This window comes from Micrasema longulum, unplaced genomic scaffold, assembly GCF_059751315.1.
Source record: "Micrasema longulum isolate JH-2025_06_02 unplaced genomic scaffold, ASM5975131v1 h1tg000251l, whole genome shotgun sequence".
Taxonomy (NCBI): Eukaryota; Metazoa; Arthropoda; class Insecta; order Trichoptera; family Brachycentridae; genus Micrasema; species Micrasema longulum.
Genome location: NW_028277456.1, coordinates 664,536 through 687,226, shown reverse-complemented (window position 1 = coordinate 687,226; position 22,691 = coordinate 664,536). Strand labels below are relative to the sequence as shown.

The window sequence follows — 22,691 nt, the reverse complement described above, 5'->3', positions numbered from 1 at the left end:
GATTTATCTCCACTCGATTTCCCTTTTCAAGATTTTTATCTGAGAGTAGCAAATGAAAGATAGCTGGAAATGAAGTAAGTAAAGTAAAGAAAGTAGCTGATTCGAAAGCACTCGTCCAGAGTTCTGGTTCTATTTCACACTCAAAACTTTATTCTTCACCCACCTGGACCCAGAGAAAAATTGTATTACTAATACATAAAAAAATATATAAAAATATATATATATTTTTTTTTTATTAAAAATAAATATTTGCGTTCTTATGATTTACCCAAATATTTAATTTTGAAGGCCATTTTCAACGAGTTGTAAATAACTCACTATTAGAAAATGGAATCGATTTGTGGTAGAGAGAGATTCGAACCACGGACCTTTAGTCTGTGAGTCCGAGACACTAGCCGCAGGACCACAACCCGATTTAATAGCACATAGCTGTAGTTATTGAGACGGGGTTTGTTTTATTGTTTTGAAAGTATTATAATTGTCTCAATAAGGAAGTAAACCAAGTGGTTTTTTTTTAATATTACCTGATAGCCAAAATAATATTTTTCGTGTTATTTTCACTCGAATAATTTTTCTCCCACTTTAAGTTTTATTTTTGTCGTCACTCTTTTCCTTAGTTAAGAAATCTGTGATTTTTTCTGCGATGAACTAATAGTCGTTTGTGTTTGGCAAACTATTTTGTGAATAATGACAACATACGTAAATACTGCTAGAACTTATGTTACTTTTTCATTCGTATTTAAATCATGTTGCTCTAATTGATTTCTGATTAAATTACCATTTAAACAAATATTTTAATAACTTTAATATAACATCTTAAATCATTTAAATAAACTGCTATTATTTTAGTATCTAAATAGTATATACAAAAAGAGATTTTCCTAGTTTCCTATTCATTTATCTACAAGTTAATGAGAAAAGGGCACTCCATTAAACTGACTCATCGTTATCTAAATCAAGAAGACAAGGTAATCAATCTTACGGTTCAGATATAACTTCACAAATATCAACAAATTAAACAATTGAAGGAATATGGATGTTCAAATATCGGCAGAATGGTGAATGTTACACAGTGTGTAAAGTGGCCACTCAAACCAGCCATTGACAATTGACAGGTCATAAGCCCGTAAATGCCTAGATTTCTATATTACCTTCTCTTAACTGTTCTTTATCTCTGTTGTAATATGTTAATATAAACAGCTCCCCAGGCAGTAGAATCCAGTCGCTGTCTACAAAAATTTGGACAAACTCAAAATATTGTTGTTTTAATTAATTTTGAATCTTGAAGTAGGGCACATATAAAAATAATCTTATGTGTGCTCAAAAATAACATTGTAAAGGTGTTATATTTATAAGTTTTTCAACACATATGTCTTCATTACCTTGTAACCGTCAGTTTGAATTTTATTTTTTTCTTTCATCATAAATATTTTTTCCCATATAACAATATTTTTTACTGCCTTATATAAAATTGAATTTTGTCTCATGTGATCAATGTTATTATTCACAAGTCAATCAAATGTCGGTCCTCATTGCCTCGGCTCCAATTTTATTTTATGAAATATTTTATCATCTCCATTGTGGAGGACATCACCATCAAGCTGTAAAGTTGACAGGGCCGAACACCGTTTCGGCCCACAACGCGTGAACCCCATGCAACGTCAGCTCGGGCACGTAATTAAACGTCGCGTCGTGCAGCGAAAGAATATGCACATTTCATCTTGGCATTTCGTGTCTCCCGTCCACCAGCTCCTCGCCAGTGTTCGCTATTGTAAATCCTTTCTGTACAAAATTGTAAGGATGTAACTTGTGTGTGTCTATTCAATAAATAACTTCAATTGTAATCCATCTTTCTCATTTAACCTCAAATCAAGTCACGCGCACCCATCCATACACCATAATCAAACATAGATGGTGCATACAATACTGCATTTTAAAATAAAATGCAGGGTATCTCGATCATTGGACACTGTTAACCTTCGCGGGAATCGAACCTGAGATCTAAAATATGGTAGGCAAACGTGCCGACTACTAGACTACAAGGTGGAAGTTTTTCTATTCGATTACCTTTTTCAAAACCTGAGACTCAAAAACACTCGTCTAGGATTCTGTTTCTAATTCACACACACAGAACTGTATTTTTCAACCGCCCGAACACAGACAAAAAAATAAGCTTAATTGACTACATCGCATACTATCAGCCTATCACCAATAAAATATAAACGGTTTCAAAGCAAAAAATAAATTTATTTTACTTACGCTTTTCTATTATTTTTTATGCATTTGCTACATGTATTAAAAATGTATGGATAGGTATATGCACGAAAAATTCTAAAAAGTGTGTTCTGTAATTTATTTAAAAATAAATAAAATATCTCGCAAGCATATAATAAGTTAGCAAAATTAAATTCAGATTAGGAAAATTAAGATATAATGGAAAGATATGAGACAAGTGAAATGGAACGAGGTTTTTTAAAAATTGTCTAAACTGAGGAATATTTTTTCTTATCTTCGCAGTTTACCTCTAACGAAGCTTTTTTAAATTTTTATTACGCAAAAAGTAGGTCGCATCTGTCCTGTGGCTTTATATTCCAATATTGTGGGTAGTTTGGTTATACCATATCAGGGGGTAGGAAAAAATATAAGTTAGTATTCATCTCTGCGGTGTCGCGAGACAGAATGTTTTTTCTTTTTATACAGGAAAAAGTTCTTAGACCCACTCAGTGTCACGATTTATTCGGTCAACTCGATCCCTTTACGTCTTTATTATCCTTTAAAAATATGGCAGTAATGGCATAAAATTGTTATTTTATTGTGTTTTCACTGCAATTTATTCTTTATAAAATAAATCAATAAATTAATTATCAAAAATTAAGTTTAATTTGCCTAACCCTAGGCTCCGCTTATAATGGGAAATTAATGGAGTTATCTTCAATTGTCGTTTATTTATTACATATCCTGTCTAAGCCAATTACAACAGTTATGTAATGAAACGTATGTACAAGAAACTGAACAAAAATAACATAAAACTATGTAGCAAAAACAAACAAGAGCAATAAAATAATGGTATACAGTACATTCAAGAACACGATCAATATATATAATAATTCGAGCTACCCCATGCCAATCCATCTTTATCTCACACTGAGTTAATGGCAAAGAGATATATGAAAAGCCGGAAGATCTAAACCAAATAATTCTTAGTAATCTACACATTTTGGACAATGGGGCATAAAAACAAAAGTTGCTCCTGGAAGTTTTAATAAATAACAGATTTTGACTTCTGGTGACACGGTAAGGATCATGAAAAGAAATTGATTGCAACAGAGATGGGATATCGCTAGCATGAAGTATTCTGAAAATTGAAGTGAAATGAAGTCATGATAAAGTCGAATTATCTGTACAAAAACATGGGTATTTGTGAGATTTTTGAAACATGTTTAATTACAGATTACCGATGAAGATACTTAAAATTTTTATACAAATGTACCTATATATTTGATTTTGTTCAACAAAAAAATATGTAACACAATTAACTCCTATATAATATCATCAATACAATTCGTCTTATTGTGATATATACATATTATATCTCTTAATTCTATAAGAATAAAATCTTATTACCATGGGAAAAGTGTATAATATATTTGTGGTGATATACTCATGTGTCTGTGTCAACTAATTGCTCGTCCCATCTCAACACAGAACTTTCAGTCCCACGGAATTGGGACTTATTATGGAAAAAGAGATTTTGATTATTATGCAATTAAAATATACTTCCATTGTCCATTAAAACAACTAGTAACGAGTAAATGTTCAAAAAGGCCACAAAAAAATGAAATTGGAGCTGAGTAGAAGTAAAATGGATCGTCTCATTCGCCCAAACTAATATTGAATAGACTGCTCCACAAATGTATTGTGTTATGTTTTTGATCTTTTATTGTGCATTTGTTAATATAAATAATAAAGGTGGGTAAACATAAATGAAATATAAACATAAATACGTAGTGCTTAAAACTGCCTGAACATTTTGTTAATTATCTCTGTATTTAAAGTCTTCTTTCTATATTCTCTCGTGTAAAAATATTTTTAGAAAAAAGTTTATTGTTAAGTGTCCTCGGCACGGGTAACTCCAGTGAGGTCACAATAATTTTATTATTAATAAAAAAAAGTGGGAAAAAATTAATACACAAATAAATAAGTATGAAGTATAATAAATACCCGTTTTTCATGGCCATGCCGTGAAACTTCAGAGGAACATTTATTATGATGTACATTAAAAAAGATCTATTTTTTTTTATTGACATTAAAAAACGTATTTGACCAACAAAGAGATACGCATCGGACCCGGACTAGGAAAGCGGCTGGGTAGGAGAGAGGTAGGGGTTTGTGAAAGGGATGCTAGTCCAAAACATCAAGAATTTTACTCCATTTTAAAATTATAATAATAATCTTTTTTGATAGTAAAAAACGAGTTAACCATCAGGAATGTTTTCCATTTTTTAATGTTACCATGAGAAATATTTCTCTGAAGTCTTAGCAATAAAACACCCCACGGAGTTCCGCATAGTTTTCGAGTTTTTTTAATTGAGTTTTTAAAAATTTTCGAACGCTTCGTTTTTTTTTTTTTAATTTCTGGAATGTTTTTTCAGGATTTTTTTGCGACTCATTTATTTTAAATTAGAATTTCATACATAAATTAATCAGTTTTGTAACATTAATGTAAACTACAAAAGTTTTGAACTAAAATGCAGAATTTAAGTTCAAGTGAGTCAGATTTGAACTTTCAGCTTTAAATTAAAAATCTAAAAAAGCAATCCCTTCGTTTTTGAGTAACTTTAAAACTGCGATAGACTCTAAGTTTTTGTAACAAAATAAAAAAACAGTACTTAAAAAGCTATTGTTCCCTAAAATCAGCCTTTAAAGATACTTAGGTTTTTAAAATTCCTAAGAATAATTACGAGAGAAAGTGTGTAAACTAATAAAAAAGTGTTAGAGATAAAATGGCAACACGAGTAGCAGTAAACACAAGATGAAAATGACTGGGGAATTTTTGTCTTCAGTATCTTTGAAGGCTGATTTCAGCCTGTCAAGTACTAAAAAGACAAGAAAGACATAAAGCAAAAAAGAAAAAAGTCAAATACCTTTTTTTTATAATTACTTACAAACTAAAGAATGGCCTTTATGAATTTTTACTTTAATGTTGAAAGTTGAAGTTTGACTAGCTCAAACTTAAATTCTGCATTTTAGGTCAAAACTTTTGTAGCTTTCATTAATGTAACGAAGCTGATTATTTTATGCGTGAAAGTACAATTAAAAAAAAGAGTTACAAAAAAAATCCTAAAAAAAATTTTTTCGCAAGCATGCTTAACATGCTTGAGGCCGCGGGTTGAAATCTTTGCAGGGTCAATACGAAATATTTATTTTAAAGGTGCTCGCTGCAATATTTTACTGCCGTGAACTGGCACCTGAATTGTAAGGTTGATCACTTCATGTAGTAGATTATTAAAATAAGCCGCATTTGGCGTATAAAAGCTTCGTGCTGATAGGTAAAATGATGATGACGATAAATTATTCGATTGTAACTAGCTTTTTTTTTAGATTAAGATAGGTAAATACATTTTCGTAAATATCCCTCGACTGATAAATAAGTCTGCCTCGTTGTCCAGTGGTCTGAGCGTTTACCTCGCATGCAAGAGGTCTCGGGTTCGTTTCCCCACATGGTTGCTATGAAATATCTATTTTTAAAGTGTTTTTAGACTATAATATTTCGTAGTCCCTGGACTGGCACCTGAAGCGTAAGAGTGATCATCTTACCTTCATGTAACAAAAATAATTAAGATACGCTGCGATTAGTCTACCAATGCAGTGCCCCATAAAACATAAGGTACGAAGAGGGAATGATGATAAATAAGTATTTTTAATTTAATGTATCTAATATTTATCGGTTTTCTTATTATGTTTTTTTTATTCCCATCCATTTTCTTTATAAAATCAAAAACCATAAATATGGTTCACTTATTATAATCATTTGGCCATATTTCCTATGACTTTGTTTGCCCATAAAACGGTGGATCAACCCACCTAAACTCGCATATCAAAAGATTTCATTTCGCCTTTTCCCCTTTAAAACGAAAACCGATATCTCGAACTCAACGATCCATTAGTAATATAAAGATTTTCCCTCGATACTGCAAATACGAATCAAAAGAAAAGAAAAAAAACGAGTAAGTATTGGCAAATATAGCAATGGCTGAATTACTGGAATTCGTTAAATTTGAGAGGAGTAATCAGATCGCTTGGCACGGGAATTTATTGATGTTAACAAGATAAATGTGTTGAAAGCAGAATTCTGCTCTTATAACCTGTTATTGGATGTGACAGCCAAGAAAATTTTTAATGCAAAACTGGCTTTGTCACTTTACTTACTCTGTCTAGGCTGTAGAATCATTATAATACACCGGAACCTTTTTTTACACGGTTTTTATATTTAAAAACTGTACAAAAGTTAAAAATGTTTTTATTTTTTATTTTATTTAATTTTTTTGTTTACATTTGGTACATTTTTTATTACATAATATTTTTTTTTTTTCATAAAACAAAAAATCTCACATAGGTATGGCCTGTGCGTGAGTATACTAAATCTAGAATAGATTATTAAATCTAAGGTAAATGGATATATCATATAATATTTTTTTTAAAGCATACAAAATAAAAATTGAAAGTTACATTCAGGTTGTTTTTTTTTAATACGAGTATGTGGAAAACAAGAAATAGGAAAAATATAAATACATGGAGAGCAAAGAATTATTAAATTAAAGTATATAATCAAATTAGGAAAAAATACGAGAGCAAACTGAAAGTTTATCTGGAGAAGAAAACATTGACATTTATATTTTTGAACCAGTTTATAAATGCATTTTTAGAAGAAGAGAGGCTTAAATTATCATTTAACGTTTTGTCTTCAAAGTAGGAGTTACACAGTTTAGGAGCAAGGACCTTTGCATGCTTCTGTCTCGTTTTAATCAAAAATGTTTTTAGTATGTTTAGACATTTAGATGTTTTGACTGACAAAACTCAAGCGGAACGGTTTCAATTACTGACTTAAATACATATTAACATTTCCGGAATTTTTAGACCGGTAGACAGCGATTTGATTTTTAAATCACTCTGATATAACGTCTAGGCGACGCGACGGGATAGAGTGAAAAAAAATAATTCGGACATAATGATCTCTACTATCAGTTTAACGTAGTATAAATGAAATATTCTGTCATTTCCAAATTGACTGAAATCACACCAAAACTATCGCGAGAGAAACTGGGGCGCCAAGAATGCCAGGAATTTCAGGAATCATGCTTTTATAGTATAAAATTAATTGAAATGTATGCGTGAGATTTAAGTAGCTAATATGAAAGAAATTACGTTATTACTGTACGGGTGCAACTTTGAATAGCAAATTAGACAATAGGGAAATGGCGACCCGGGTTTATGCCGTGAATTGTCAAATTAGATCTCTCTGCGTCTATTTTTAAAAACGTTGATTTATGTTCATACCAATTTTCTTCGTATATATGCACGTTTTTTATAGCAGTGACCGTTGCTACTGAACCGCTGACAGCAAAAAGTGCATATCATTTGCACGGCTGATTATCACGCGGTCCACATGTGGCATGACCGTCGGCTTTTTTGTATTGGTTCCCGACGTAATTTGAAACGTCCTGACCTAAGCACCTACAAGCTGGAAAGAATTTGTATGGGGATACCATTAATCAATGATATTTATAATAGTTCTATTGGTTTTAATAGAAATATCTAATTGTTTTATAAGATAAATCTATTAGATTATATGTACAGGTAGGTTAAATTTGCATAACGTAGGTAGGTATGTAAATCTGCTGCTTAAAACTGTATCCCTGGTAGGTGCACTAGAAGTAAGGAATTATTTTTTTGCAACAATTCACGGACCAACTTTGAAATGTACTCACCGGTACCCAGAATACATAGGTATGGAAATGAATTAGAACAAATATTCGATATCTTCAATACAAATTCTGTTCATGAATTAAAACGAATTCTCACTCGTTATTTTTTAGAAAAATAATGAATTTATTTTTAAATATATTATTAAATTTAACTTTGTTTCCTGGAATACGTGATTTTTTTATTTCTTTATTTAACATGTTAGACATAATTTTAAATTGTACATTGGTGGATTTATTGCCAAATGGCAATTTCTTCCAACCAACTGATAATGATGATTTCACTAAATAGAGGTATTATTATTTGGTAATTTAACTTTTTTTATTTTTTGTTTTTGTTTTATTGCTCAAAAAACTTTTATTTTTAGTACTTATGTTGTAATATTTTTTTTATTATTATTATCTAGTTATTCTCAACGTTACTGTGTTATATTTATATTTAGTACGTAAGATTTTATCATGGTTATTGCTATCTTTATTTAGAAATGTTAAGTTTCTTTTTAATTTTTTGTATTAAATGTTTACTAATTTTTTTAGTTTTAATTATTCTATTATTTCATACTATGTACTACATGATTATTGTGCACTGCTGTGATTATTTCTGTAAATTATTATTTTTTGTAAAAGGTTCTTTGAATCGTTGATGTATAAATAAATAAATAAATAATGCGAAAAAATGTGATAGTCATGTTGCCGCTTAAGTGATGATTTCTGTGTATTAAAAATACTATAACTTAATCATCATCAGCATCATACTCCTATTCGCACCCTCAATAGTGCATAGAGCACTACATTGGTACATCAAATGAAGCGTATTTCGATCATCTGTTACATGAACTAGATCTTAAAAGTCATCGTCTTTGTGAAACCTTATTTTTTTCTTTACCTCATCGCAGTCGACAGCCCCAATGGCTACAATCGACTGGTTGGCCACCGCTGCTCTAGTTCTAAAAAAGCTGCAAAGCTCTAAAAATTTCACCATATATATATATGTATACACTAGATGTAGCACTAAGCACTCGTCTTGTGTTCCATTCAACTTATGTTCCGAAACATAAGTTATAGTCAGTATACGTAAAGCAGCATAAAAAGGGGCGACATACAGTCTTTTTACTCTAATTCGCGGTTTGCACGGCAATATTCACGGGAAAGCGCTTATTTTTTGGAACCTTATTTCAAAATATCGTTCTATGAAGCATCATGTCTATTTAATTATACCTCTGTGTTCTTATTTTTTTATTTTTTTTTTTTATTCAGAAAACATACAGTCATACATAATAAGTATTAAAAACAACAATTTTTAACATAAAAAGACCAATTAATTTTTCATAAATTATGAAAAAGATGTAAACTTAAATGTGACAAAAAAATAAATAAATAAGAATTTTAAGTGAGAAAAGAATAATTGTTAACATTTGCGTTTTCCATGGAGGTAGTAAATTAAAATAAATAAAAATACCGAATGTACACTACGAGCCATCCACGCACACACATGAGCGCACATTTAAAACATACACAAACATATACATTACATGCGGCACATATACATAGCATAAACCACTCAAGATGCACATTCAGCAACTATCTCAAATAATCGACCCCATCAAGAAATTTTCTGTACAAATGCAACGTGCAGTTAAAAATGTCTACATCAATCTGAGTCCATTATAATTTCTACAGGTACGTCTGATGAATGAATTCGAGGTATAATTGTTTTTACAAGTTGGTACATAAAAAAGGGAATTTAATCTAGTATAGCGAAGAGGGCAATGGAAACCAATATTTTGTAAAAGATACGGCGAATCAACTATATTATTGAGAATTTTGAAAAGAAAAATTAAATCACATGTAAGGCGCCTTTTTTGTAGTGGTTCTATATTAAAATTGATCAAAGATGCGCCGTAATCATTTTCAATATTGCCAAAACAATATTCTGGGCTCCTTATAAATTTCTTCTTGTATGAAATTAATATTTTTATAAGTTGAATTGCAAAATTTTACAACTATTCTCAGTCGGTGTTAATGTGAATTCTGATTTTGTTGCGAGTAAAAGGAAAACAACTAGGTGAAACATTGAATTAATCGTGTTTCTGTTTCTCTCCTTTCTTGGCCCCCGATATATTGTTTTTCTGGGTGCATGTGAAGTTTAGAGTGACTAAGTTAGTTGTTGTGTTATTGAGTTAGGTTCTGGTGGTATTTTTACACAATGTGTGCTGAAAGCTTCGCCAGAAACTTTTCAAATTATCCAGAAGCAGGTACTAGCTTGCAAAATAAGCTGCTCTTTTCGTTTCTTCAGTTGCAGTCAGTAAAAGCGATCTCAAGAAAATACGTCTTGATTTTATTCGATAAACCATAATAAATAGTAATAATAATCATTTCATATTTTCCAGGGATGGTATGCCAAACGCTCTCGCGGCCTTATTATCTCACGTATTTACATACAAAATACACGAGAAAAACCTTTTTCTTGTGTCGCTAGAGCGGTTCAGGATAGCACATCAGTTTGAGTAACTGAGTAATTAGTAGAATGGTACTTTCAACGTACAAATATGGAATCCATTAAATCGTTATATTACAAATATTGAATGTCGACACTGGAAAGGAAAAAAATTGCGTTTGCGTTCGCGTCGTATGTAAACTACATGGAAAATAATGTATTGGTATGTTTCGATTGCTTCCATTGCCCAGTGAGAATTTGATTCTGCGCCTGCGCCCGAACTGCGCGTTCAGTACGGCGCTAGAACGGAATTTCGAATTCGCTTCCACCGCGATCGTTCTTTAAATCGATACCCAGCCAGCCGGTAGCAAGTACTCGCCGATCAGTACGCGCATGACAGCGCTGGTAAATGGATCTACAGTAGATTATGTTGCTTTTTCACATATATTTATAAGGCGATAGTAAAATTCCTTCACAACTTATTTCGATTATTATTCAAATTCTTATTACATAATTTGTTAATAGTAATTTAAATGTTAGGTATTATAAATTACAAATTATTTATTAAATATGCTATTTTATAAATATTATTTGCCAAAATGTAGGGGAACTAATGGTTTTTATGCGTTCTATGAACAGACCGCGCATAGTACATATACATTATTATTTTTGTGTTTCGGATTACATAAATTTGATTTATTTTTAAAATTATTTTTTAAAAACAGTATCAGAATAAAATTTTCTGTATCGGTACGTTTTGTGTTTTTCAAAAATAGTTATAATATTTGTATACCGTGCGCCCGAAGACAGCAGATAAAACTGAACGTTTTTATGGGTGGTTCTAGTTCCCATAATAAACTATTAATCAATAAAGCAAAACTATTGAGACACGCGGATGGTAAATACTTACCAGGGCGAAAATGTGTGAATACGTTTGTATGAAAGAAGAAAAGTCAGCCCGCTTTTTCTCTCCAAATAAAACATTTTCAAGTATACTTACAAAGTTTGCTTCATAATGCTTTTACGTAACCAAAAGTTTTCTTAAATAAAATCATTTGCAAATGTCAAATTCTGCTCTTCTCACTAACAGGGGTGCACTTTGATTTAGGAATGCGATTTTGAAAAATGTATGGAATGTCAGTTAATATTATTTTTGTATTAGGTACCGAAAATCCAGTAAAAAGGAATAAATGGGTAGAAATTGTAAGGAAATAATCTGATTAGCATCTATTAAAAATGAATGTTGTTTGTAAACATTGTAGACGAGCGCCGTGGCGCAGTTCGTTAGACAGCCAACTGTGAAACTGGCGTCGTGGGTTCGATTCCCGCCAGTTGCAAGAAAAAAATCCAATAAATATTTTTTTCTCAATTGGTCTGGGTGTTGTGGTGTATTATTCGTTACCTCCTACCATATCCCCTCTATCCTCTCTGCTGAATAGCCTCAAAATAGAAGCTTAGCGGGTTATTCCTTTGAAAATATATATATACACAAACACACGTTTTTAAATACAAAAAATAACATCCTTCCAATTTTTTTCATATTTGCAGCCCTGGTAAACGATAAAAACAGCATTTACGCTCCAACTTTTTTGTACTTAATAAATTGAAAATTTTTAGAGCTTTAAATATGCTCACGGCAAACATGAACATTTTGGTGAAAACCGCACGTAAATCGGTCCAGTAGTTATTCAGTTCATCGGGGAAATACAAACGAACATTGCCTTTTATATCTATAGAATAGAAGATGAAAAGATTAACATTTTCAAACAAATATTTTGACAGACGTAATACGCGACTTCAGCTTCCAGTCAGATATTCAACTAACTGCTACACGGCATCTTCGAATAAATACATATTACGTAGATATAATTCAGCAGCACAGTATTATATTTTCCTACTATTTCCGATAGCAAAATGAAATTGTATAAATAACAAATAATAATATGAATTTCTGATCAACTGGAAAACACGTTAATGTATTCCTTGGAGCCATACAAATAGCTTACACAATAACAAACTTGTATTCATATTATCTTTAGACAACAGAAAAATCTACAGTATTACCACATCTATGACTAATAAACCCTCAGTGCAAAATTGACACGTTCACAATAAAAATCCCGAAGTATTACGAACAAGAGATTTTTATGGGATTTTTATGTTCGTCCGGTTTACAAATGATGGCAAAAGATGTTTTATTCTTTCTATTAGCGCAGACAATTATTTTGCTCTGAATTTTACGGCTTCTCGCAGAAAGCAACCTGAGTAAAGTAGATAGTAAAACTCTCTAGCTCTTTTATGATAAAATAACTACCTCTTTTAGATAACTTGTCTTTATGAACATTCTATTTTATATCTACCTACGCGTAGAAATGTTAAAATGTAAAATTGATGTTTAAATCAAAGTACAGGTACAAAGCAAATACTCTGTGAGTAAGGTAACCATATTTGCTTAACTTTTTCTTTGAGAAATGTTTACTTAGGACAGGTTGTTAACTGAAACGTCAATTTTCTAGATCTGTTATATAAGAGTAAAGCTTTATAGCACACCTACTAATATATTTTATAAATTAACGTTTTCTTCATTAAACCTGATCTTATGTTTTTTTTTTAAATTGAAATTCCTGGTTTATACTATAATTACTGTAACTTTTAATTACTATCTTTTAATTACTATCTTTTAATGTATGAAACAAACATTTTTATTTTTGCCATTTTTAAACTCATTAACAGGAAAATACCCTCGGTTCAAATTGGTACATTTGAATTATTTTTGGAACTACGAGTATAGTACGTTATTCGTTACTCTTACATACAAAACAAAAGATTTCTGGTAATTAGTAGTAATTCTTTAACACTGTCCACAATATATGTAACTAATTTTTGGGCCCTCTGTTGAAGAGGGTACGCAGAGTTTGTTTATTTTAAAAGATATATATTTCAAAATTAAAATTTACACTAAAAAATTGTTTTAAAATACACATTAATTTCGAAAATTAAAGGACCGGATTATGGTCTCGTGGCTGGTGACGTGGACACTTGGATCAGAGGTCCGCGGTTCGAATCCCGCTATATTATAACTTGTTTCCCATTTTACAAATTTTCTGCTTGTAAAAATAGTTCCCGAAATTGAAATATTAAGGCAAATCAAAAGAACGGAAATATTTATTTTCACATTTAAAAAAGAATTGAATAAATACGTTTACTAATTAAATACCTAGAATTCCATATTACCTTCCCTAAAATGTTCCCCATCTCTGTTGTATTTGTTAATACAACTTTTCCCTTAAAACAAGTTTACTATTATATGTATAGATCTACATAATCCATACTAATATATTATAAATGCGAAAGTGTGTTTGTCTGTTTCTTTGTGTTTCCATTACGTCGCAACGGAGTGACCGATTGACGTGATGTTTGCCGTGAGATAAGAATATAAGATGGGAAATAGGCTACTTTTCGTCGCGAAAAGAAAACCACTCCCTCGGGAAAATTGTTAGTGGAAAAATGAATTAATATCAAAACAGAATAACAATGCTACGTTCACATAGAATGTTCGTATTTTTTGCAAAACAGTAGTTGGAGGACTGGTAATCGATACAAGTAAATTTTTTGCCAAAAAAGACATAATTCCATCGGGATTTTTTCATTGTAAAATGACAAAACTTATTTTTTTAATACTATGCTAACAAAACCGCTGGTAAAAGCTAGTCTTTCATATTTTATAATTATTTGAGTGTTTATTTATTTATTAATTCATATATAAATGTACATTACAAAACAAAATGTCGTAATTCATACATGGAGAAATAATATAAATTAAAAGTTAATAAAATTATAGGTATACAGAATATCTTGATGTTAGAAAAGTAAGTGAAACTTGTGACAAAAAACTCTCTCAGAGACGTGAAGAATAATTTTTTCATTTACTAACTATTAACAAAAAAATGTGTTCTAAAATCGGCGTTTATTTTTTATTTTTTATATCTATCGTATTCTTCCAGTATCCTTTATAAAAAATTAAAATGAAAATATCCTTACACTGGTCATTCCTTTGTGGGATTTATTTTGTGTTTACATAAACGTTATAGTGTTTTTTCATTACGGTGATTTTTGTTTTTGTAACTCATACATCAACATCATTATTTCCTTTCCGTACCTACTAGTGCATGGCGTACTGCATTGGTACACTAATCGCAGCGTATCTTAATCATTTTTGTTACATGAAGGTAAATTGATCAGTCTTACGCTTCAGGTACCAGTCTTGGGACTATGAAATATTCTAGTGTAAAAACACCCTTTTCAAACAATATTTCTTATCAGCCATGTCGGGAATCGAAACCGAGACATCTTGCATGGTAGGCAACCGCGCCGACCATTACATCACGAGACCGGCGCCTAACATGAGTTATTTATAATTGAGTAAAATGCAAAGAAAAAAAAAATCTGACAAATGTCCGAAGTAATATTGTTCAACATAGAGATAGCCTTTTCTACAGAAATATTAGCAGGTTGATCCTGAATATATAAATGAACAGCAAAATATTGACGCTGTCTTAGATAAATTATCCGGAACATAAAAGCTGATGCTCCGCGTAATTTCAGGGTTGTCAATAATACCGCACAACAATCTTAAGAAATGCGTTGTTAAATATACATTACCTATTGTTTGATTACAGGAGTCGGTGTTTACATCTCAAGAATTGAAGAAGGCTCTGTGGCAGAACGCGCCGGGCTTCGACCCGGAGACTCCATATTACAAGTTAACGGTACCCCCTTCACCGGTATCTCGCATGATGAGGCCCTTAAAGTAAGTGCTTATGTACGTACCTATTACTACCCAATTTTAACAACGTAGAACTAGAAATAATGCTCGAAAGTGAGAAGAATGAAAGAAAACTTATTGATTTAAAAAAAGGTGTTATGTTTGTTTTAATAATGTAGATTAGTATATAGTAGTAATTAGAATTTTATTTTTATTTTATTAATTTTTCACGCCCATAAGGCTTGACATACATAAAAGTTATATAAAACACTAGTATATAAACAACAAAATTTTAAAAATACAATATAAAACAATAAAAGATAGAACAGTGTTTAGAAGTAAAGTTGGTTTAAAAAAAGAAGATGAGTATATAAACATAAATTTTAAAAAATACTATAAAAGATATGAACAGTGTTAAGAAGTATAATTGGTATAAAAATAAAAAGATGAGTGTATCAACAACATAAATGTAAAAAAATACAATGTAAAGAAATAAAATATAGAACTGTGTTTAGAAGTATAGTTGGTTTTAAAAACAAAATTTTAAAAAAATAAAAAAAATAGGCTGTAGAAGCTAGATATTGAAAAAATACAAACATTTCAAAGAAATGCAGTTTAAAGGTTAAAAGCAGCTAGGTACATAATTTTTCACGCCAATACGGCTTTTACATACATAAGTGTACAGTGTATCAATTTATTATCTTCAAATTTAAATACTTAAATAATACTATGTTGTTATATATTGTATACCTTTTATTAACTTATATCTGTATTCTTAATTATATTTTTTTCTAAATTCTTCTAATTTTAAGATTCTTTTAATATAACCGATAGGAAAAAATGAATTTCTGTTCTCTCTACTAAAATATATGTATGTATGTACTATATGTAAGATAAGTTTATATATTTTTTTTTATTACTTTATTTTCAATTTTTTGCTACTTTTGTGTAAAATATATGTCTGTTCTTTAAATATAAATGTATGGAAAACATGTAAAAGCCTACAAGGCGTTTAAAAAAATATATGAAAAAAATATAAAATATATAATAATAATATAAATACAGTATAAACATAATATTAATTTATATTTGCCATGGAACATACGCATTATGCATAGATTTTTATATTTACAAGGCTCACTTATTGCACTAAAGAAAAAAAATAAATAACCAACACAATAAAGTAACATTCGCGTATGTTTAAACAATTCGTTAAGTGATTTCATAAATCAGCCGATGAAAAGTTAAACCCTTTTTAAATATCTCGTAAATAAGGAAGTTCAGTGCAACAGAAAATTGGATATAAACAATGTTTTCTTACGCGCCGTGGAAATAAGAGCATTTAATTGTACTGTGAAATATTTTTAAAATATATGAAAATATTAATAAAAATAAATAACTTTGAACGACGTCACTAGTTCTTCGAAATCAACCAATAATAATGTGTTGTGATAGACTTCCGTTTTGTTTTTTATTTATAAGCATTTTTTGAACATTCATTACCGGTTACCGGGAAGCCAACTCGCCAATCAGGACAACTCACCGGAGAAAACTTGTGACGTCACAGCCGGAGTAATTTCAAAATCGCGAAACTTTAAACAGATGTTACGCTGAGAATACGATACATAAAAATGTTAATAAATATTTTGATAGTCTATTAACGAATAAAAATATATTTAAAAAACCATTAAACTTCCATTATCCCATTTTTTTGTTGCCTTATTACTGGGTACCAAGATATAGACATTCTCAAAATGGAGATATTTTATTTTATAGTGAACATTCAGTTCTTAAAATTTGAAAAATAAAAGTAGTACTTTTCAACAACAACAACAAAACCATTACGCCGTTTCCCCGTGCGTGTAGGCAGAGAGTATAGAACGCCAAATTATTCTGTCTTTTCATACAGATCTCGCTCCCTCTACATTCATACACCTTCTCATGCACGCGCGCCGATTATTCCAACTTTTTTTTTAAAGAAATATTTGCGTTATTATGATACACCCAAATATTTTATTTTGAGAGCCATTTTCAACGGGTTGTAAATAACATGTACATCTTTAAATATTTTTTAGATTTGGTCATGCCATGTCTTTCTCGGTCTTCCTCTATTTCTGCATCCATCAACATTCGCATCGTAAATCTTTTTAGCCGTCCTTTAGTTGTCCATTCGCTCTACATATCCAAACCAACGTCGAGCTCCGTTCTTAATTTATTACTTTTCATGTGTTTAGGATAATTTTATCGAATTAACATAATAAATACGATACTAAAGCTTTTTCAGTACGAAGCATTATTCCGAACTTAAAGGTTTCAAAAATAAAGTTACCATAATTATGCATAACAACTGTGAATTTCGCGAAGTGTAAGAATGCCTATCTTATATTACGCAATTTACAGTCAAGATGACACTGCAACTGGTGTGGTGAATCGGATTGTGGTCCTGTGGCTAGTGTTGCGGACTCACGGATCAGAGTTCCAAAGTTCAAACCCCACTCCATTCCATTTTCTAATCTCGTTGAAAATAGCCACCAAAATTGAAATATTTGGTTAAATTATAAGAACGCTAATATTTCTTTGATTAAAAAAATAAATAAATATATTTAGGGTCAAATACGACGGTGTAAGATTTTGCCATAAACAAGGCTTAAATATTTGCGTTTAGTTTGTGCTTTTAATATATAATTTATTTAAATAAACACTTAATAATAACACATTACAACCAAGATGAAGAACATTTTAGAGAAGGTAATATGGAAGTCCAGGCATGCACAGGGCTTATGACCTGTCATTGGCTGGTTTAAGTGGCCACTTTACACATTGTGTAACATTCACCAATCTGCCCATATGTGAAGATCTATATTCCTTCAATTCCATCATCTGTTGATGTTTGTGAAGTTAAAAAGCTGAAACCTTTATAAAAATGCAAATAAATGCGCACCTAGTTTTACTTTTTGATTCCACACAGGTTTCACTTATAAATTTACAGTGAAAATCCAGTTTTAATAATATCATACTAGAAAATACGACTCTGTTAGACGATAATAATTTGAAAATATTTCTCTCGCAATATTTTCTCTTAAAATTCGATATTATACTTTTCCTGTTTCGTTTCCTTCCCTTATTCTCGCTTCCCTCGGTAATTAATCACCCTTATATTACAAGTAAAATAATATCTTATTTCAGGAAAAAAATGCTTTCTATTTGGGCTCTTAAATTGAGAACTCAGAATTCGCTTGAAGTATAAAATGATGCTTAATTTTTTATTGTATCAACACCCTAAACATTCCTTTTACAGTATTTTTAGATATTTTTTTCGTCCAATTTTAGAACAGGATCTACCTGTTAAAATAAACAGTGTTTAGAATGTCATCATTTTCCCCTTTTCCTCACCCTTTCGTACATAAGAAAACAGTATTAGTAGACTAAATGCAGCGTTGTTCAATTATCTGTTACATGATGGTGAGATGATCAGTCTTACGTTTCAGATGCCAGATCAGAAACAATTAAATCTTGCAGTTCTTTTTTTTTTTAGAAAAAAGCAATATTGGCGCTCTTACAATTTACCAAATATTTAAATTTTGGTGAGCATTTTTAACTAACTCACTTTTAGAAAATGGAATTCAAGTTGGGGTAGAGCGGAATTCGAACCTCGGATCTCTGATCCGTGAGTCCTCCGTGATCCGTGAGTTTTACCTTAGAGCAGCCATCGAGTCGAAAGCACTCGTCCAGGATTCTGGTTCTTTTTCACAAACACAACTGTATTTTTCATTTACCTGGACATTATTGTATCATAAAAATATGAGCAGGTTTTTCTAAAAATTGAGCGGGTATGTTTGTTTGCCATTTAGAAAAAAAAAAACATTATATTACAGATACAGATTTGAAACAAAGAAATGTACCTTGAATATCCCGTACCAAAAGACACTTAGTACTATTTTTTTTGTTAATATGATTATTAGCACAGTTTTAATTAGTTCATATAATTATTGCAAGTGTTTTAGTTATTAATTACTAATTTATCTGAATAAATTTATAAAATATAAGTACAAGGATATCTTACTCATAAAATTTGACTAGGGAAACTTGAGCCTCAACCATCAATATCTAGTGTAATCTTGACTTAATAATAGGACGCTATTATCTTTGCGTCAACTATTATTTAGTGTAATTACTTACGAAGGGAGGCAGCTTCTTTCTTAAGGTCATTTAAAACTATTTAGAGCAAGGTTAATGTTCCAATTTGTAGAGTATCGTGCAAATCACTCAATCCACTTGACAACTAATATAAAGTTACATGTTCTGAAAGTATACAAAATTACGCAAACCGAGAAGATCAAAACATTGCTGTTAGATATCTGGCTGTGGCGTTGAGGGTTGGTTCTTAGTTCCTACCCCAGTTGGGGGGTAGACAGAAAACACGAGGTTGATGTTCGATGGGTGTTTTAATTCATGGTGAATAAATATACGTTACTTTTTTTATGAAGTGCTAGAGAAACGGCGATGATGTATTGAACTGACTGCAGTTGGGACTACATGTTGAAATGGATTTGCTACACGGCCGGGTTGAGCTGACTTGGTTGGACTGACTTTTTAGGCTAAGCATCGCCACTCTCTGAGGTCTCTTTATAGGCCGCGCTCCCTTGTTTTTTAAGTCTCCATAGTGTGTATGAAATGTGCCATGAAGTTAATGTACTGCAGGACGTTGCTCTTATGTAGACGAGCGTTTAATTGCTAAGGCGTGTTTACGTGGACTTGTGATGTTTCAAAGAAGTTTATTTTTATAAAAAATATTTTTATTAATTTTACTAGTTCTCTTCTCACTAGACGACACTAGTTCTCTTCGATGAGTTGTCCTATTTGTGGGTCGGCTTCCCGGAAACCAGAAATCTATCATTCTAACAGACTCTTTTATCGTTTGATTTAGAAGAACTTCTGGTGACATTTAAAGTAGTTAATTTTTACAATTTTTTTCGTACATTTTAGAGAAACTGCGCGGTACAATTAAATACTCTAATTTTTATCGCGTGTAAGAAAACATTTTTTTTATATCCAGTCACCTGTAGCACTAAACTTCCTTGTTTAGCAAATTGATTTTCCTCGTTCATTTATCACGAGTCTTTCATATTTTCACAATTTAAAGCTGTTGACAATCCGCTGAAATAGATGCTGGAGGTTTTGCCTAGTATTAGTCACGTACTGGTGAACTTGTTGCTACTCCCATTTGGCAATGTTCCCTGGCGCCTTTGCTTTATTTGCATTGCCAAAGGATAATAATTTCTTAATCCACTCGAATTGCTTTATTTCTATTTTCCAGGCATCAATAAATTATGCATTGTTTTAACGTCTGAAGGTTACGATTGAAATGATACTAAACGTAAACCTTCTACTGAATCGTTTGCGTGAAATTGTAGAAACAACTGACAACATAGTTCAATAATTTACCCAAATATTTCAATTTTGGTGACCATTTTCAACGAGGAGTAAATAATTCACTATTAGAAAATGGAAATAAAGTTGGGGTAGAGTAGGGTTCGAACCTCGGATCTCTGATCCGTGAGTCCTCCGTGATCCGTGAGTTTTACCTTAGAGCAGCCATCGAGTCGACCACAACCCGACTCAAATAATATAGTAAAATTTAACAAAAGAGATTAAAAAAAATAAATGTATTTATGTAATACATATATATACAATAATAATAAATGTAAAGCGAACTCGATCTCTAAACACGAGTTTTCACTCTATAAGAGAGGTAGAGACGTTATTATTAATTATGTATGTTCAAACCATTTGTAATTTTATACTTTATTTTGTTAACATTTTTTTTCAACAAATAATAATGATTTACAAAAATATTAAAAATCTATATATTTTCAACGCTTATTTAATTATTTTACTAAATCAGTAAAAAAAAAATATATTGAGTTCGCTGATTTGAGTATTATTATAAAAATTTATTGAAGTGATAACTAAGCAAATTATTCTACCGAATCCCAAAAGGAACACTCCCACACTACAAGAAGTCAAACTAAAGGATAGGTCATGGGGTCCACCACAAACTCTGAATTCGAGCAAAAAAAATAAGGTTTCTGGGCCCCAAAATATTAAATATATTCCCCGTACATTGCAAAAGCGTGACCCGGATTGAATTAAATAAATTTGTAAAAAAGGGGTCGTGGATTTAGGTAGAGAAAAATCGGAATATTTACTTAAAAACATTCCATAATTATAAATGGTATTAATTCAATATTGTATACCGGTATAATAAATTAACTAGTGGGTAGTGATGTTTTTTTTTATTTTACGTAAAAATATTTTTTTTATATTTTGTCTTAAACAGGTTGTATCTAGTTAGGCAGACTAGACATATTCCAGATATATCTGATTCCTATGTATATACGAGTATGTAGTAGATAAAACAATTGTAGTTTTATGTTAATAAACCATGATTATTATTATAATTAATTAAATTAACTTAGAAACGACACAATACATATTTTGCATCTAATTATTTAACCAATTATTTAAATTTAAAAGAAATTTTCTAAAAGTCGTAAATAACTGCATTTGAAAAATTAAATCAATTTATGGTAGGACCTTGAATCTTTGTTGTTAATCCGCGATACTACCACCAGAATGAATATACAATTGCATATGTATATATATATATATATATATTTAAAATGCTATAGAATCACTAAAACTAAAAAAAGTTTAAGTGTGCAAAAATCAATACAAAATCAAATATTCAATCCATTGCTTTCGTATTTTCAATCATTATATTTTTTGCTTACTTATTTTGGTGTTTATTTGACAAATAATAATTTTCAACTAGTAATATAATGATTAATCGCATTACAAGATAATATTGACATACCCATGTGTTATAATAAGTATACTCTGACATAATAACTAATCCAATCGATACATCGCCAACGGGTGTAGGAAGGTTTGGAATATAAGCAATTCTGGTGAGACCATAGATATTAGACGGAATATAATACATCTACATACTTCTATGGCTTCGGGATAGAAAGTATTATAATTGTAGTTAGGTACTGGAGTATTTATTCTAAGTAGGTTATTAGTTCAGCGGGCGTCGGCAAAATCATACTATAATATTCAACACGTGTATTTTTTATTAAAGTACTCGTATGTACTAAATTTTTATTGATTCAAGTTATTAAAACATTTTTCAATAAGTATATTAATGATATGTTAAATGAATCCAGATGGATTGACGAATAAGAAAACTTAAATATTTAGGATGATAAATTTATAAGTTGCACCAAAAAAAGTTATGATTGGAATAAAAATCCCTCTCTGTTGCAACAGTTTTATATCTAAATAACTCTCTAGGGAGGAAATTCAGCCTGTTGACAAACATTTGGACACACTCAAAACATTGTTGTCTAAGCTAACTAGTAAAAGAAGTATAAAAATTGAAAAATTGCTTTCAAGCGTTGCCTAGTAGGTGAAATGGTTTAGTCGAATGAATCACACCCAC

The 22,691-nt window shown here is 30.8% G+C and overlaps 1 protein-coding gene across 1 annotated transcript in view; it reads left to right on the top strand.

Moving 5' to 3' along the window:
- The window catches only part of LOC148283274 (whirlin-like), a 96,972-nt gene that overhangs the window by 31,555 nt on the left and 42,726 nt on the right, over positions 1-22,691 (top strand). The window contains exon 3 of the mRNA XM_088223751.1: positions 15,099-15,229. Within this exon, the coding sequence (XP_088079877.1) occupies positions 15,099-15,229 (131 nt within the window). The remainder of the gene's footprint in view (positions 1-15,098; positions 15,230-22,691) is intronic.